At 45.8% G+C, this 17,481-nt stretch overlaps 1 protein-coding gene across 1 annotated transcript; it reads right to left on the bottom strand.

Annotated features, from left to right (window-relative positions):
• Window positions 1-1,933: 1,933 nt before the first annotated feature.
• On the bottom strand, window positions 1,934-16,583 carry tbc1d17 (TBC1 domain family, member 17). The gene is made up of 17 exons (XM_080511279.1): window positions 16,489-16,583; window positions 12,702-12,797; window positions 12,552-12,629; window positions 12,362-12,473; window positions 12,066-12,249; window positions 11,863-11,974; window positions 8,905-9,075; window positions 8,698-8,823; window positions 8,524-8,627; window positions 8,083-8,177; window positions 7,851-7,967; window positions 7,176-7,276; window positions 5,684-5,783; window positions 5,513-5,610; window positions 5,272-5,388; window positions 5,116-5,202; window positions 1,934-2,589 (listed from the first exon to the last, which is right to left on the bottom strand). Exons 1-17 carry the CDS (start codon window positions 16,513-16,515, stop codon window positions 2,428-2,430), a joined length of 1,887 nt encoding a protein of 628 aa, XP_080367405.1. The 5' UTR covers window positions 16,516-16,583; the 3' UTR covers window positions 1,934-2,427.
• Between the last annotated feature and the right edge of the window lie 898 nt (window positions 16,584-17,481).

Here is a 17,481-nt window from a genome sequence, read left to right as displayed (position 1 = left end):
GAGCTTTTAAATTGACAAATGATGTAATATGAGTGAACAGAATGTATAATTCCTGGTCTTACTCATTCTTTTACTCGTAGGCTTAGTCTTAGTCATGGTCTTAGTCATAGGTGTAGTCTTAGTCTTATCAATTCAAGGCCTAAAAATTCCTCCATGACACTTTGGAGTAGATTTGTTTTATTAATTTGAATTTATTTGTGCAGTCTTCAGAAAAAGAAAAACAGAACAAACAACCTCAATCATCAGACTAAACAGCCAAGAGGGTTTTTTTGAACAGGCTCATGTTGAAATGAATCACAACAGAGAGAAAAACAACTTTGAAAATAAAAAAACATTCAATATTTTCGAAATTTTTCGACGTTCAGCGTCACGTTGTGACTCGTTCTCTTGTTGAATTTTGGGAGGATAACGGAGTTAAAAGGCTCCACATGAATAAACAGCTTGGTTTGCTTTGTTTGTTTGTTTGTTTTCAGAGGAGATGGCAATAAACAAACTCCTGATAGATTTCAACCCTGAACCAATCATGAGCGGTGAATATTTCGCTGGCTGGTGAACTTTGAACACGTTTGTCCCTCCACTTCCAGGAAGCAGCTTTCGTGAAGATTCTCCTCCTCTGATTGGAGCTTCAGGGGCAGGAAGCTGTGGACTTGGCCGCCGCCCATCAGGCCGCCACCCATCAGGCCGCCGCCCATCAGGCCGCCGCCCATCAGGCCGCCACCCATCAGGCCGCCGCCCATCAGGCCGCCGCCGCCCATCACCCTGTCTTCAGAAAGCAGATTGAGTTTGAATGAGGGCCGCAGCGCGCTGGAGGTCAGGAGGAGGACCCGGCTGACAGATCGCCGGCCTGTTTAAGCACCATGTTAAATTCATCCACCGCAGCTGTATTCAAACAACATGGAGGGAGGCGGCGCCGGCCAGAGGGGGCCTGAGAAGGAGGAGTGGCTCCACGCCCCCCATTTTCCAGCTCATTTCCCCAGACAGAGGAGAACAGTGGTCCTATTTTACCCCACAGCTATTCACCACCTCACACAGACACCTGCTGGCCACTGGGAGGGGGGGGGGGGGCAGTTCACCAGTTCACCAAGTTAGGACATAAACAAACAGTAGCGACTGTCAAGAGTTTCTTACAGACAACACAAGAGGGAAAAAAGATACAAAAACAAAAACAAACACATATATATATGAATATAGATATATATAAATAAACATATATGAATATGAATATATATAAGCTACTTTGCTGCACTGATAACTGCATCTATATGAATATAAAATCTAGGTAGTAGTCACTTATATAGTTTTAAGTTATATATTTTATCTATCTCTTAGTTTTAAATCATAGTTTATTAAAAAAAAAAAAAACACCCATCATGCAACAGTTTTTGAACATTTCACTGTATTTTTCACCAGGTTTCATTAAAATCATCTTTAAGTTGAGATTGTACATTTTTGGCAGTACTTGATAAAATAGACATTTTCATCATCTGCACCACAAAAAAAGAACCTTTTGCTTAAGTAAGGAGATTCTAGCAAAGTTTTTACCAAGATGAAACTGTGCTGAACTAAAAAGCGTTTGACCCTCCAGCATTAAATTATGTTCTTGTCTCATGTCTTCTTGTAGACCACCAGCTGTAGTGGGACAAGGAAAGCGCCCTCTAGTGGAGGACAGTCATATTTATTGAAAATGGAATTTTCTTTTTTTAATAAGATTAATAAACATAGACTATTTGAAAGAAGCATTATGTTTCTATTTAATGGAAATCAGCTATTATCCATGTTCTGGGGTGCTGTGGTAATAAGCGATAAAGAATGTATTATGATGCTGCTGCTTTCTCCTGATCAATAATTAATCATTAGTTATAACCTGTCCATAAATACTCCGTTTATTCAGGATGTCAGAATTCTATGTTAAGAGAAAAAAAATGGATCTCCCTTCTTTTTCCAAGACTCAACCATTTATTTGTTCATAATCTGCAGATTAAACATTATACAGACAATTCCAAGGCTTAAAACATGAGGAAAACTATAAGGCATGCAAAGAAAAGATTTGCATGGGTTTGGAATGGAATCACACACAACGATCAATGTGCTGTCTGATTTTATCCTTCATCTCCCGTTTAGTTTTTTCCCTTTAGCAGGAACAATGTGAACGTATAAATTGCACTGAAGTATCGACATGAGGTGAATACAGTCAAATAATCCGTAAAACAGCAGCATGAGAGGAGAAGACACGAGACATGAAAACGAAGCAGAGGAGAGAATGCGCTGCAAGCACAGCTATAGTGTTTAATCATGTGGCGTTCAGGGACATTCAGGAAAAGAGAAGCCTCAGTAGCGCCCTCTGCCTCTGAGGAGCAGTAACAACAGTCTTCATCCCTCATAGTGGATCACATTTTGTATTTGGTGTATAAATATGCCACTGCAGGTTCAGGGATAGGTGGGGGTGTAGGGCGGGGGCACTGCGGCCGCGCTGTCCTGTGATTGGCTGAGGAGACGCTGCGTGTCGCTGGCCTGGGAGTCCGGGCTGCTGTCTTCTGAGCTGGACGGGATGTAGAGGCCCAGAACCTGCTGCACCTTCACGGGAAGCTCCTGGTGGAGGAAGCAGAGCAGCTCAGCTCCATGACTCTCAGTGAGGCCATCTTGTGACCGCTACGCAACTTCTGCAACTTCTGCAACTTCTGCAACTTCTGCAACTGGTCCTGCAACGTCTACAACTGCTCCTGCAAACTCTGCAACTCGTCCTGCAACTTCTGTAACTGCTCCTGCAAATTCTGCAACTGGTCCTGCAACTTTTGCAATCGGCCCTGCAAATTCTGCAACTGGTCCTGCAACTTCTGCAATCGGCCCTGCAAATTCTGCAACAGGTCCTGCCACTTTTGCAATCGGCCCTGCAAATTCTGCAACTGGTCCTGCAAATTGTCCTGCAACTTCTGCAGCTGGTCCTCCAACTTCTGTCACTGGTCCTGCAACTTCTGCAACCGGCCCTGCAACTTCTGCAACCGGCCCTGTAACTTCTGCAACTGGTCCTGCAAATTCTGCAACTGGTTCTGCAAATTCTGCAACTGGTCCTGCAAATTCTGCAATCAGCCCTGCAACTTCTGCAACCAGCCCTGCAACTTCTGCAACCGGCCCTGTAACTTCTGCAACTGGTCCTGCAAATTCTGCAACTGGTTCTGCAAATTCTGCAACTGGTCCTGCAACTTCTGCAACCAGCCCTGCAACTTCTGCAACCAGCCCTGCAACTTCTGCAACTGGTCCTGCAAATTCTGCAACTGGTTCTGCAAATTCTGCAACTGGTCCTGCAAATTCTGCAATCAGCCCTGCAACTGCTGCAACCAGCCCTGCAACTTCTGCAACCGGCCCTGTAACTTCTGCAACTGGTCCCGCAAATTCTGCAACTGGTCCTGCAAATTCTGCAACTGCTCCTGCAACTTCTGTAACTGGTCCTGCAAATTCTGCAACCGGCCCCGCAACTTCTGCAACTCGTCCTGCAACTTCTGCAAGTGGTGCTGCAACTTCTGCAACTGGTGCTGCAACTTCTACAACTGGTCCTGCAACTTTTGCACCTTATCCTGCAACTTCTGCAAACTGCTGCGACTGGTCCTGGAAGTTCTGCAACTGCCCTGCAATTTCTGCAACTGGTGTTATAAGTTCTGCAACTGGTGCTGCAACTTCTATAACGAATCCCTCTGCACATGCTTAGTAGAGCCAATCAGAACAAAGTTTCCTCTTTGGCAGGGGGGGGGGGGGAACCCTGGTCCTCGAGAGCCGCAGTCCTGCATGTTTTAGATGTTTCCCTGCTCAAACACACCTGAGTTCTCATGATGAGTTCTCATGATGAGTTCTCATGATGAGACTCTGCAGAAGGCTTGATAACGAGCCACTAATTGCTGTCAGCTGTGTGGGTGTGAGGACACACAGAAACCAGGGTTCCCCACCCCTGCTCTATGGCGTCATGACTCCCAGTATAACAATCCAACTTGGTAGTTTTATTTTGACAGTCTCCGTAGTAACAATCCGCCCACTAGAATGTTCTCCTATTGTTAATGTTTAGAGCTCATTGTTCTCTGCTGTGCGTGCGAGTGTGTGTGTGTGTGTGTGTGCTGACTACATCGTTTGTAGAGTTTCTTTGTAGTGAATGCGCAACTTTTCTGAAACAAAATTGCAAAAAAGATGCTTCACTTGAAATGTGGCTGTGTAAACATGTAAACAAAGCTTTCGTCACGTGGCCTGAAATGTTTACAATTTGCAACTAGTTTTAGTTCAGGTTCCACATTCAGCCCACTTCATCTGCAGTGGGCCAGACTGACAATAAAGCCTCAATACCTTTTGAAGCGTTAAAGTTTTTCCTTTGTTGTGGCTCAGAGTCTATGTGAGACTTAAAATGACTCCAATCTCATCATGAGGCCAATTTTGATGAAACTTCTGGGTCCAAAATAAGCCGCTGTTCCCCCACAGTACTCTGTCTCTGGTCCCACCACATGAAGTAGGGTCAAATGTAGGCGGGGTTGTGAACGACTCGGAGACGTCCAACGAAGAACATGGAAGCGGCCGGCAGCGGTCAAGTCATTCTCTTGTGACTCAGGTTCAACTTTCTCATTGCGAACAGCAGCGTCCAGCTCCTGTGGAAGCTCCGCCTCCTGTTCCTGAGAGGAGCCACACAACATCACGGTCTTTAAACGACCTGGTTAAAACACTGTGGTGATGTTGTGTCGCGCCAACGTTTCAATTAACCAGTTAACAAATCAAGCAGTGAGCGCAAAGCAGTGCACGTAAACAACAACTGGAGGTTTACGGCCGAGGAAATAATTGAATATCGAGGGCAAGTCCAGAGTGACGGTCGTCACGACCAATCAGCAGACGGGGGCGCCGTCGTTCCTCCTCACAGACCCGCTCCTTGGTGCTCGGTACCTCAACGGAGGGGGTTTGTTCGGAGCGGAACGTCTTACCCGGGGGGTCGCGGGTTCTTTCCGTAGCACCACGCCAAACCCACAACGCTCCGCGGCAGAAAGTGCCGTGGCGCTGCCCCTACACAATGACTTGTCCAGCAACCTGTGGCTGGACGAGGCTCGGCGCTAGTCTGCACCGTGTCTTTATAGAAGCAGAGCGTCTGACCTTGCACTGCAGCAGCTGGCGGTAGATGGCCTCGGCGCCACTCAGGATGCTCTGCAGGTCCAGCTTCATGCTCAGCTCGTTGATGTGCTGGAACCAATCGGAATGGAGGATCACAAGCCGAACGTGGACATTCAGGCCCGTCGCCACGAGACGCACCTTGAGGATGGTGTTGAAGTCGTGATGGGAGCCAATCAGCTCGCCGCGCTGCGACTGCAGGATGGAGCAGGCGATCAGCAGGTGGAAGTTCTCACAGGGGAGGCCAGTCCAGAGGACCTGAGGAGGAAAAGCAGCTGCTGATCACGTCCCCATCACTGGACCCAGTCGGCTTTCACAACCACAAAGAAAAGCTTTCGTGTTCGACAACTTTGAAGGTGAAGGCGGCGTCGGTCCGGCTCACCTCCCACATGATCAGGATGTCCTCGAAGGAGAACTCCCTCTTGAACCAGATGAGCAGCCAGCGGAAGCAGAAGCACAGAGAGCCGCTGTCCTGAGAGTCTGCGGGCAGGAGGACACACTTGGTTTAGCCAGCCGTTCCTCCGCACGCCGTCGCGAAGGTCACCTGACTGACCCAGGAAGTCGCACAGCTCGGGGTCCAGCGCCTTCAGCAGGACGCTGAGCTGCAGCAGCTGCTGCTTCATGGCCTCCTGGGATTCCTCGAAGTTCTGGTGCTGCAGGGAGGAGAAGACGCTTCACTGAAAGCTCTCACCGTTACCTGGCAACGACACCAACACTGACCACGGCTTGGTTAGAGTGCTGGCTGCCGGTTGTCTTACTGGTGAAACGACACACAAATACACAATAACGCTGCAAACCTTAACAACAGCGAGTAAACGGGGCATTACTGTAGCACTTGAACTATTGTATTATGTGAATTCACTTTTATTTGTGGTAAATTCATTGAGGTGATGTGAGGCTGAGGACGTCTTGGCCAGGTCTCGTAAAAGATCTCCATCTCAATGGGTTTCTTACTTTCCTGGTTAAATAAAGTGTGTATAGAGAGCGTCTGTCTGTATTTCAAGCCATCTGTCTAAAGTCACAGTGTCAGTTTGTAAAAGAGTTTGTCCATGAGAAGTCGTCTCATAATGTGTGTAATTAGGGATTTAAACGTGTAAAAAAATCTGCTCATTGTATTAGAACTTGTCCATGGAATAAGATTTGTCAATACATACAAAGATATTTATAGTTGAAAAGTCTGTTTTCTTCTAATAATGAAATCACAGACAAGTCACCAGTTAAGAGTCGAGCAGTTTCACAGTTGGCTGTTTTTTTTTTAACCCATTGGTTCAAGTACACTAATTAAGATAAGATAAGATAAGATCAGCCTTTATTGATCCCACAAAGGAGAAATGTACTTGTTACATTCTGCTCTTACGGACACTCATGAGTAGGAAAGACAAGAAATGTGCAAACAGTTAGAAAAGAATAGAGGTAGCTTATATACAATGACTATCAAGAACTCTAAGGGCCAAAAGTATTTGCAGTAGACAGCAATAAGTAAAATAAAATAGGACTAAGATAAAAATCCCAGACTATAATAAATTCTTATCCGTTTTAATGATTTCATTCCATTTATTTGCTCCTGTTGTTTTATCGTTAGTCTCTGGCTGTTTAACTTGCTATTCTGTCATACTTTTCATTGAACTATTCATTTTCTCCTCCTATTTTTGTAATTATGAATCATTTCATTTGACCTTTCTTTATTTGTGTGATAGTGGCACTATTGGAGGGCATATTTGTTATGATGTGTATGTTCTGGGAAAAATGGTTCAAACTTTTGCTTGTTTTTCCCCCAAAAACGTCGGGTCATAAAGTTTTTGTTTTTTTTAAATGACCAAAAGATGTAGAATGTTTAACTCACTATATCTTTTTTAATTATTCTATGTTTGAAGTGCAAACCCTCTCAAAAGGTGGCCTTTTGATTGAGCTCCTGGATGCGAGACGTGAGCCTGTGCTGCCCCGCCTCACCTCCCCGACACCAATACCGTCTTGAAAACCAAAGGTGCAAACTTCAATTAAAGAAACAGAATTTAAACAGGTTAAAACAAAGTGTTGGTTCTCACCAGCAGCTCCATGAAGCCGGTCAGACACCAGAAGGATTCCACCTCGTTCTGCGTGACAAACAGGATGGGAGACAGCAGGTCGCTCATTCCCTGGACGTAACCTGGAGCCACACACCAGGGAATTCAAAGACTTCAGTACAACACTGGGCTTTCCTTTACTGACATCACGCTTTTGTTTCTTGATTGTTGCGTTTCAGAATTCTGTCCCGTTTCCACCCAGTGAGGCTGCAGTTCACATCTTTTAGGATTGTTTAATATTGAGAATTAATCACAAATATGACCACTTTCCTTTCATATTCTCCATGTTGATGTTGTGAACATTATAAACTTATGATATATCGAGGAGCAATAAGTCAGAAAATATCTGATGTAAAAGGTTAAATTAACATACTTTCACATAAATCTGGACTAATGTGAAATTTTAACTGGGAGTTGTATGGAAAATAGATGGATATTAGTACATTTCAATAGAGAATAGAGTTTATTGCCTCTGTTTTACTGAAAACTATTTCTTGAAGTGACCTACACTGTTCTAGAATATTGAGAAACATTACTCAACAATAACCAGAACATTCTGGGATCCCTCAGATCTTCGTCTTCCCTGCTCTTCCCTCCACAACTCGCTGCAGGAAGTGTTGACTTTGCAGCCGCCCGACGAACCCGATCAAAACCCACCCAGGTCGAAGTTGAACATGCAGTAAGTCATCAGCACGTCGTGAAGCAGCGTCAGCCCAGGATTGTCGTTCCCAGAGAAGAAGGTGTTGTGTCTGTCCGTCCTGCTGACGTCTCGCTCTGCTCAGGAACAACAAAGAAACTCCGCTTCAGCATCTGCTGCAGGAACAACTGTCAATGCGCCACGGACGCATCGTCAACACACTGTTAACGTATCACCAACGCTGATGCTGACCAATCAGGTTCCTGTATCCTCGGAGCAGGGAATTCCTCATCTCCTGCTCCTCGCTCACAGACTTCCACTGCACCTTCATCCGGAAGTACTCGTCACTGCAGAGTCACGGGAACATCAAGGCTTCAGTGAGGAAGAGTTCAGTGAGTTCAGTTCAAAAGCAGCTCTTGTCTGCCACTGTGTGGTCCTGTACAGTGCACAGACGTTGTGTTTTCCCTGTTTCCACAGTCTGGTGCTTTTCTGTATCCTGCTTTCAAAACCCGCCATTTTTTGTGACTTCCTGTTAAACCAACTGCCAAAATACAACAAAAGAGGAGAGTTTCCCTTGAAAATGTTCTTTAAACAGGCTATTGGGGGACAAGTCAACACGGTTAGACACTATAGGGGCTCATCATAGGTCTTAAAATATCAAGTCAAGTGCATAAGGAGTAAAACAAAACCAACGTTTTGACCCGAAGTATCTCTTCCCTTTCCTTTGTAGTGCTGTTCCAGGGATAGAAACCAAGAAGAAACTTCCAGATCTCCTTCCTGAGCGGAGGTGTGATCCCCTGAAGGACGGAGAAGACTTCGTGAATGCTTGAAAAGAGAGGAGTATGAATGATCCATTGACTGTCCTACCCCTCTGAACACCAGCTCTCTGATCCTCTCCGGGCTCATCACTCGTCCCTCGGGGTCCAGGAACTCCTCCCACTTGTCCAGAGGCGGACCGCGGGCAACGTGCGGTCTGGGGCCGAGCTCCACACCCTGCAGGTCAGAGCAGATTGATGTGACGGCCCCTCAAGCTCAACCCGGGTCCCGAATGTTCCGTGGGGACGTTTGTCTTACGCAGGTGATGAGCTCGAATCCGGGCTCTTCGTCAGGCTGGGAGGGCAGACTGGGGTCGCCAGCACAGCGGGAGTGGGCGGGCGAGTCCGGGGGCCGGATCGCCGCTCGGAAGAAGTTAGTGACTTTGGAGAATCCTCCGAATGTGGTGGCGTACGGGTCGTGGATGAATCTCTGTTGATAGAGGAGGGCGGGCAAGAAGAAGTGAGGCTACAAAAACACCAAACGATATCCTGACACCCTTCCCTCCCACCAGCTGCCCCCTGCCGTCCCCGGAGGGCCTCTACGATTCCCACTGCCTCAGGAAAGCACAGCAGATACTCACGGACCCAACTCATCCCGGATTTGCACTTTGTAAGCAGTTACCATCTGGCAGACGTTACGGGACATTAAAGGCCAAAACAAACACACTAAGAAACAGTTTGTATGCAAAAGCCATTATTGCACTCTATGATGTTTGACTGGCGTCGTCTTTGCCTTATTATGAGACGGTTTTTTACACTGGCTGATATTTTATTAACGTTTTTATCCATTTATTTATTTATATTGTGCACTTGTTTTTATTGAATGCATTCTTTTATACTTTCTTGTTTTGTGGCGGCACTTTGTTAGGACTGCGCCTTATCATTTTGTTGTACTGGTTGCGACGACAATAAAGACATTGTGTTCAATTCATTCACGTGTGTGTGGTGAGATTTACGTGTGTTGATGTTTCGTGGCTGTATATTGAAAGTCTGAGAACCAACAAGGACTTAAAATGTTTTCGGCTCCACTTCTACTGAGCTGAATCTCTGACTCTGGCCCTCAGTTCATTTTCACCATGCCAGGTCGGGTATTTTAGTGATTACAGGCTACTTCGTCCCACTGACACGACGACGCTGCAAAGTGAAAACACATTGGTTTTACATTGTCATTTCAGAAAGGTTTCACGTTTACAAAGCAGTATTTTAAAAATCATGCTTGATATAAAATAAGAAACCCTGGTACAGACCTAACATGACAAGAGTGAGCCTGTCAGTCATAAACCGGGGCTGAGAGCCTGTCAGTCATAAACCGGGGCCGAGAGCCTGTCAGTCATAAACCGGGGCCGAGAGCCTGTCAGTCAAAAACCGGGGCCGAGAGCCTGTCAGTCACGGAGCAGGGCCGAGAGCCTGTCAGTCACGGAGCAGGGCTGAGAGCCTGTCAGTCACTGAGCAGGGCCGAGAGCCTGTCAGTCACGGAGCAGGGCCGAGAGCCTGTCAGTAAAAAATCGGGGCCGAGAGCCTGTCAGTCACGGAGCAGGGCCGAGAGCCTGTCAGTCACGGAGCAGGGCCGAGAGCCTGTCAGTCACGGAGCAGGGCCGAGAGCCTGTCAGTCAAGGAGCAGGGCCGAGAGCCTGTCAGTCAAGGAGCAGGGCCGAGAGCCTGTCAGTCACGGAGCAGGGCCGAGAGCCTGTCAGTCACGGAGCAGGGCCGAGAGCCTGTCAGTCACGGAGCAGGGCCGAGAGCCTGTCAGTCACTGAGCAGGGCCGAGAGCCTGTCAGTCACGGAGCAGGGCCGAGAGCCTGTCAGTCACTGAGCAGGGCCGAGAGCCTGTCAGTCACGGAGCAGGGCCGAGAGCCTGTCAGTCACGGAGCAGGGCCGAGAGCCTGTCAGTCACTGAGCAGGGCCGAGAGCCTGTCAGTCACGGAGCAGGGCCGAGAGCCTGTCAGTCACTGAGCGGGGCCGAGAGCCTGTCAGTCACGGAGCGGGGCCGAGAGCCTGTCAGTCACGGAGCAGGGCCGAGAGCCCGGGTATGGAGCCCTTGTCCTTGAGGGCCACAGGCCTGTAAGTTCTCCACGTCTCCCTGCTTCCACACAGCTGATTACAATGAGCTTTGTGCTGAACGTGGTGATGAAGCAGGACATTCAGTGGGGGAGACGTGGATAACCTGCAGGACTACGGTTCTCCAGGACCAGGGTTCCCCACCCCTGGCTGATCCGATCAAGTATCGGGTTCCGACATCAGCATAATTCACGGAGATTTCTGATCCATGAAGCCTCGCCTGCCTTCCTGTTGCTGAAACGACTGCGGTGTTTCCCTGCTGCTCTGTTCGCTGAACATCCAACACTCACATCTGTATGTACACACACGTTTTGTTACTCACACAGAAATCTGTGTAAAGTTCGACACACACACATTTATGTACTCATTCATAACTACCATTACATGTATTAAAACTACAAAAACCACACAAACAAAACACTGCAGTTTCTAGGTCACCATGGATCCATTTGATTGTGAATGACTGGGTCTTCTGGTTCTGCAGGTTCTATATTCATTATTCAACCAGTGGACTGAGTCAAACCTGTGTGTCTCTCAGTTTTAAACACCCGATGGTTAGAACGCACATTCCAAAAGGTCAGATTCATAGTTGGTGTCATGTTTTCTGAAGTTGAAGACAAAACATAGATGAGGCATTCGATCAGTGACTCCCAATGTTTTAGTTGATGGCCCAGAATTTCACAATAAAACGTTGTCGGTGTTTCAAGACACAGTGACATTTTGCTAAATCCTGCAACGATGACATCCTATTCTCTCTTTCAGGTTTACATCAACTAACTCACCAATAGAAATGAAGCTTGGCGGCTATAAAATAATGAAAGTAAGCGGAAGATAAAGAACTTTCTCTCCAAACACATGAAGCCACTTGGACGAGGGTTTGAGCTTCGCTCTTTTCTTTTCTGGAGCCGAACCCCGCCCTCATAATGTTTCATTCTTGTGAATCGCGTGGACTGCGGTACAGGGGGGCTGTGACCTGCTCACAGCAAACCTCCGTCGTCACATTCATGTGCTTTGAAACGGTACAGCGAGCAGCGGCGGGCTAAGGATTTCTGGCTTTTAAACTTTGTATAGAGTCTATAGAGGTGCAGGACCTTACAGAGGAGGAAGAGACAGAAGTGCTTTGGATCAGAGGGTTCAAGGGTGAAGAGAAGAGACTCACAGTGACCAGATCCGAGTGGCCGTCGTCCATGAGGTGCAGCTTATCAAAGGACTGAGACAGAGTGCCGGAGTCGTGGGGGAACGCCAGGAAGAGCCGCCCGTCCACCGGCGACCTGAAGCAGACCACAAACAACAAGCGACGATGAGTTCCTGGCCGTGTGATGTGGCGGCGGCGGCGGCGGCGAGTGTGGCGTTGCCCCTCACGGGTCCAGGACGATGTAGCGGTGCATGGCGCGGAGCAGCTCGCGGGTTCCTCCGCGGTGGAAGTGCAGGGGGGGCAGCGGGTGGCCGCCTCGACTTGTCAGCACCAGGAAGTTGCGGCCGAGGGAGAAGCGAGCCCGGCGCAGAGAGTAGAGCTCGGAGAGAGGCAGCGAGAAGGACCACTGGTCTGCAGCCCAGGAAACAGGACGTCTGCTTTCATCAAACTGTTTCAGTCCCTCCTCTCCTCCTCTTCCATCCTGACTCTCACACCAATCCATTTCATGTTGCTGAATCATCACCTGAGTGTCTGACCGGGACGTGCTCTCGGTCTTTCTTCACTGTGCTGATGACCGCCCAGTCCGGCTCGTAGCCGGGGTCAAAGTTCGTGTCCTCCTCCCCTCCTTCACCCTCCTTCGCCACAAGAAAAACATCAGTGAAGAAAAGTCTGTACATCCGTTTCCCACATGGGTCACGTGGACGCTTCCTGACCTTTCTGGTGTAGAGCACAGCAGGAGCACTGCAGCCGTCGTCCTCCAGGGGGCTCCACTCCAACGCCGCGACCCCCGCCTGCACAACCAAACACCTTCAGTCAGTCGGCGTCTCAAGGGTTAATGTGTGTGTGTGAACAGATGGGCTCACCCGCTCCACTACACGGATGAAGCCCGGGATGCTGGTGTCCTGGTTGCTCCTCTTAGCGTTGGTGTGCAGGTACACGCCTTCCTTCTCGAAGATCAGCTGACAGGAACAACCAAACAATGAACAGCCACTCTGACAAGGTCTTCAATAACACTGTCCTGATGAGAAGATTCCCTTCAAAGCGGATGGATGGATGATGGATGGATGAATGATGGATGGATGGATGGATGATGGATTAATGATGGATGGATGGATGATGGATGGATGATGGATGGATGGATGATGGATGGATGATGGATGGATGAATGATGGATGGATGGATGAATGATGGATGGTGGATGATGGATGGATGAATGATGGATGAATGATGGATGGATGGATGAATGATGGATGGTGGATGATGGATGAATGGATGGATGAATGATGGATGGTGGATGATGGATGGATGATGGATGGTGGATGAATGATGGATGAATGAATGGATGGTGGATGAATGATGGATGGATGGATGAATGAATGATGGATGGATGGATGGATGAATGATGGATGGATGATGGATGAATGATGGATGGTGGATGATGGATGGATGGATGAATGATGGATGGATGGATGATGGATGAATGATGGATGGTGGATGATGGATGAATGATGGATGGTGGATGATGGATGGATGAATGATGGCTGGCTGAATGATGGATGGTGGATGGATGATGGATGGATGGATGATGAATGGATGAATGATGGATTAATGATGGATGGATGGATGAATGAATGATGGATGGATGGCTGGATGGATGATGGATGAATGATGGATGGTGGATGATGAATGGATGAATGATGGATGGATGATGGATGGATGGATGGATGAATGATGGATGGATGGATGATGGATGAATGATGGATGGTGGATGATGGATGAATGATGGATGGATGGTGGATGATGGATGAATGATGGATGGTGGATGATGGATGAATGGATGGATGAATGATGGATGGTGGATGATGGATGGATGAATGATGGCTGGCTGAATGATGGATGGATGGTGGATGAATGGTGGATGAATGATGGATGAATGTTGGATGGTGGATGATGGATGAATGATGGATGGATGAATGATGGATGGTGGATGGTGGATTTGTCATACTGATAATTAAGATAAATCTTAAGTAACCAACCAATAAAAATACTTGACGATGGCATTCTTTTACCTAAATATTCACACCTAACATAAATGAATGAGATGAAATATTTATTTTTTATTTCCCTTCTTCCCTTCAAAGCGGATGGATGGATGATGGATGGATGAATGATGGATGGATGGATGGATGATGGATTAATGATGGATGGATGGATGATGGATGGATGATGGATGGATGGATGATGGATGGATGATGGATGGATGAATGATGGATGGATGGATGAATGATGGATGGTGGATGATGGATGGATGAATGATGGATGAATGATGGATGGATGGATGAATGATGGATGGTGGATGATGGATGAATGGATGGATGAATGATGGATGGTGGATGATGGATGGATGATGGATGGTGGATGAATGATGGATGAATGAATGGATGGTGGATGAATGATGGATGGATGGATGAATGAATGATGGATGGATGGATGGATGGATGAATGATGGATGGATGATGGATGAATGATGGATGGTGGATGATGGATGGTGGATGGATGATGGATGGATGGATGATGAATGGATGAATGATGGATTAATGATGGATGGATGGATGAATGAATGATGGATGGATGGCTGGATGGATGATGGATGAATGATGGATGGTGGATGATGGATGGATGAATGATGGATGGATGATGGATGGATGGATGGATGGATGAATGATGGATGGATGGATGATGGATGAATGATGGATGGTGGATGATGGATGAATGATGGATGGATGGTGGATGATGGATGAATGATGGATGGTGGATGATGGATGAATGGATGGATGAATGATGGATGGTGGATGATGGATGGATGAATGATGGCTGGCTGAATGATGGATGGATGATGGATGAATGGTGGATGAATGATGGATGAATGTTGGATGGTGGATGATGGATGAATGATGGATGGATGAATGATGGATGGTGGATGGTGGATTTGTCATACTGATAATTAAGATAAATCTTAAGTAACCAACCAATAAAAATACTTGACGATGGCATTCTTTTACCTAAATATTCACACCTAACATAAATGAATGAGATGAAATATTTATTTTTTTATTTCATTTCATGTATCAAGTCCACAGTCCACTAGAAATGAAAAGCTCTTTCACCACACAAACAGTGACTAATTACAGAAGAACAATATACTCAGAAGGTATGTCTGAAAAGGGGTGGGAAGACATATCATTTGTGAAACCACACCACTTCTCCATAAATAATATACAGTTTTCTTTAACCTAATATTCAATAATAGTCACTCATTTATTATCCAATTCATTTAAACACATGTTAGAACTATTACTATTACAACACACTATCTGATGAAGTATCAATAAATTACTTTTATTAATAATATGTAATATAGAATAGTTATAAGAACCTTAGGGGGAATAAATAGTTACAATTACAGTTATCCCATGAACGAATAACCTTCGAGTGTGAAGCAGTACAGAAGAAGGAAGGAAGAGGATCAATCAGTTTCCAGCCAACACTGATGACATCAGACAGGAAATATTAGTTATAGAAAAACATTTAGTTTTCCCTAAAAGTCCAAAACTTTCTCTAAACTTTGGATCGAATGGACAGAAAACATCAAACCTGATATTTTTGTTCATTTAAATTTAATAGATGCTTACTTATTGACTGATTAAATCAATAAAATCAATCTGCTTTATTGTATTTCCAACTGATGAAAATATAATTTTTGTTTTATTTTCATATTTCCAGAGGTTCGTCTGGACATAGTTCACATCAAAGAAAGGGGACACAAACAAATAAAAAACAATGGAAGGATTAACCAAGAGTCCTGCAAACTCCATTTCTACAAATGTTCAACACAATACTTTAATGAAAAATGGCATTTCTCTAAAAACTCCGAAATGGATGAATGAAAACGTAAAAACACTTTAAACATCTACGATGAAAACAAATAATGTTTTTTGGTCTGTCGGTGACAGAAACAGAAAAAAGCAGGCGACTTCTCGAGCTTAGGAGCCACTGCTGAACATGTGTCAGCCACAGGCATATCTATGGTGTCAGCAGTTTAAAGATTTTAAAATGTTTAAATAGCTGAACATGTGTCAGCAGTTTAAAGTTCCACCAGGAGCCAGAATGAACATTTCATCGCCATATGTTTATTAGACACAAGGACTATAAAACCAATCCTGACCTCCCTGTCGCTGTTGGTTAAAATGAAGAAGAAGAAAAAAACAAAGACGTGATGACGGACATGAGACGTCACTCGATGACGTCACGCGAAGACGTCACGTGAGCTCGCCGTGTCACACAGTCCGGTCTGTGCGTCCAAAACTCAGCCAAAACACACAAACTTAAAGAAACTTTATCCAGAACGACTTTATTCACGAAACTCTGCAAAAATGATTCTATTGTCAGAATCGCACAGGAAACATTTGGGGCAGTTTGACTCAGAACAACGCTCGTGTTGGAACATTGTGGACTGCTAGCTTCAACAGCTAACATCAGCGAAACCTGACGCACGGATCAATAAGTTCACTTCATAACGTTCACATTAAAGTATTAACACTGTTAAATGATGGAGCGGTTAGAAAACAGAAAGAAGAAACGGAGAAATACCTTATAATCCTCGTTGTTTTGCTCCATTTCTCCGGACTGCTTCTGCTTAGTGTTCCCAAAACAAATGTCACGTCAACTTCCGGGTCCACGGAAGCCCCGCCCACAAATACGCGTCATGAGTTAAAAGAGCCAATCATAATAGAATGCGCCTCGGAGACGTTCCATGAGACATTTTAAATAGAGAAATGAGAATGTCAGATGAGAAGTGTGAATGCTGAAGTTGAATAAGGCTGAACTGTAATGCTTCTTCTTCTTCTTCTTCTTCTTCTTCTTCTTCTTCTTCTTCTTCTTCTTCTTATATATATCGTTTTTTTCTGGCCTTTTCCTTTTCTGTCGTTTTATAATTTAGTAACTGTGAATAAATAAATACATTTAGAAAGTAATTCATTAATTGATACGTATAATTAATAAATTTTAGGGCCACACAGTGATTACTTTGTTAGTTCTCGTGCTTCACAGTGAAAAACATGTAGATTTAAATACTGACCAGGCCTTTCTGTGTGGAGTGTGCATGTTCCCCTTGTTGTTCCCCTTATGTGTGTGTGTGTGTGTGTGTGTGTGTGTGTGTGTGTGTGTGTGTGTGTGTGTGTGTGTGTGTGTGTGTGCGTGTGCGTGTGCGTGTGCGTGTGCGTGTGCGTGTGTGTGTGTGTGTGCATGTGTGTGTGTGTGTGTGTGTGTGTGTGTGTGTGTGTGTGTGTGTGTGTGTGTGTGCGTGTGTGTGCGTGTGTGTGTGTCCTCCTTATCAGAGAACCTGGAAGCACTCACTCTATGTCCTTTTTCCTCTTATGTAAGTATTTGTGTATTTTTTGTTTTCTGATCTTTTGTCTACAAACTGTCATTTCCCTTCTGGCATTCTGCTGCCAGCAGGGAGAGAATTTCATTGTGCAGAGAAACATGTTTGTTTTTTCCTGATGTGCCAGAGATCTGCAACCTTTTTGACCAAAACACTCATTTTGTGACTTTCCACCAAATTGAACTCAACCAGAGCCACAA

The sequence above is a fragment of the Blennius ocellaris genome (genome assembly GCF_963422515.1).
Source record: "Blennius ocellaris genome assembly, chromosome: 16".
NCBI lineage: Eukaryota > Metazoa > Chordata > Actinopteri > Blenniiformes > Blenniidae > Blennius > Blennius ocellaris.
The sequence above is the reverse complement of the archived record's forward strand: the minus strand, read 5'-3'. Positions and strand labels throughout refer to the sequence as shown.

Coding starts and splice junctions, on each gene's coding strand:
- tbc1d17 (XM_080511279.1), bottom strand. CDS start 16,515: ATGGAGCAAAACAACGAGGATTATAAG. Junction 12,474..12,551: donor CTGTGCTCTACACCAGAAAG/GTCAGGAAGCGT, acceptor CTTGTGGCGAAG/GAGGGTGAAGGAGGGGAGGA. Junction 5,611..5,683: donor CGAGCTGTGCGACTTCCTGG/GTCAGTCAGGTG, acceptor TCCTGCCCGCAG/ACTCTCAGGACAGCGGCTCT.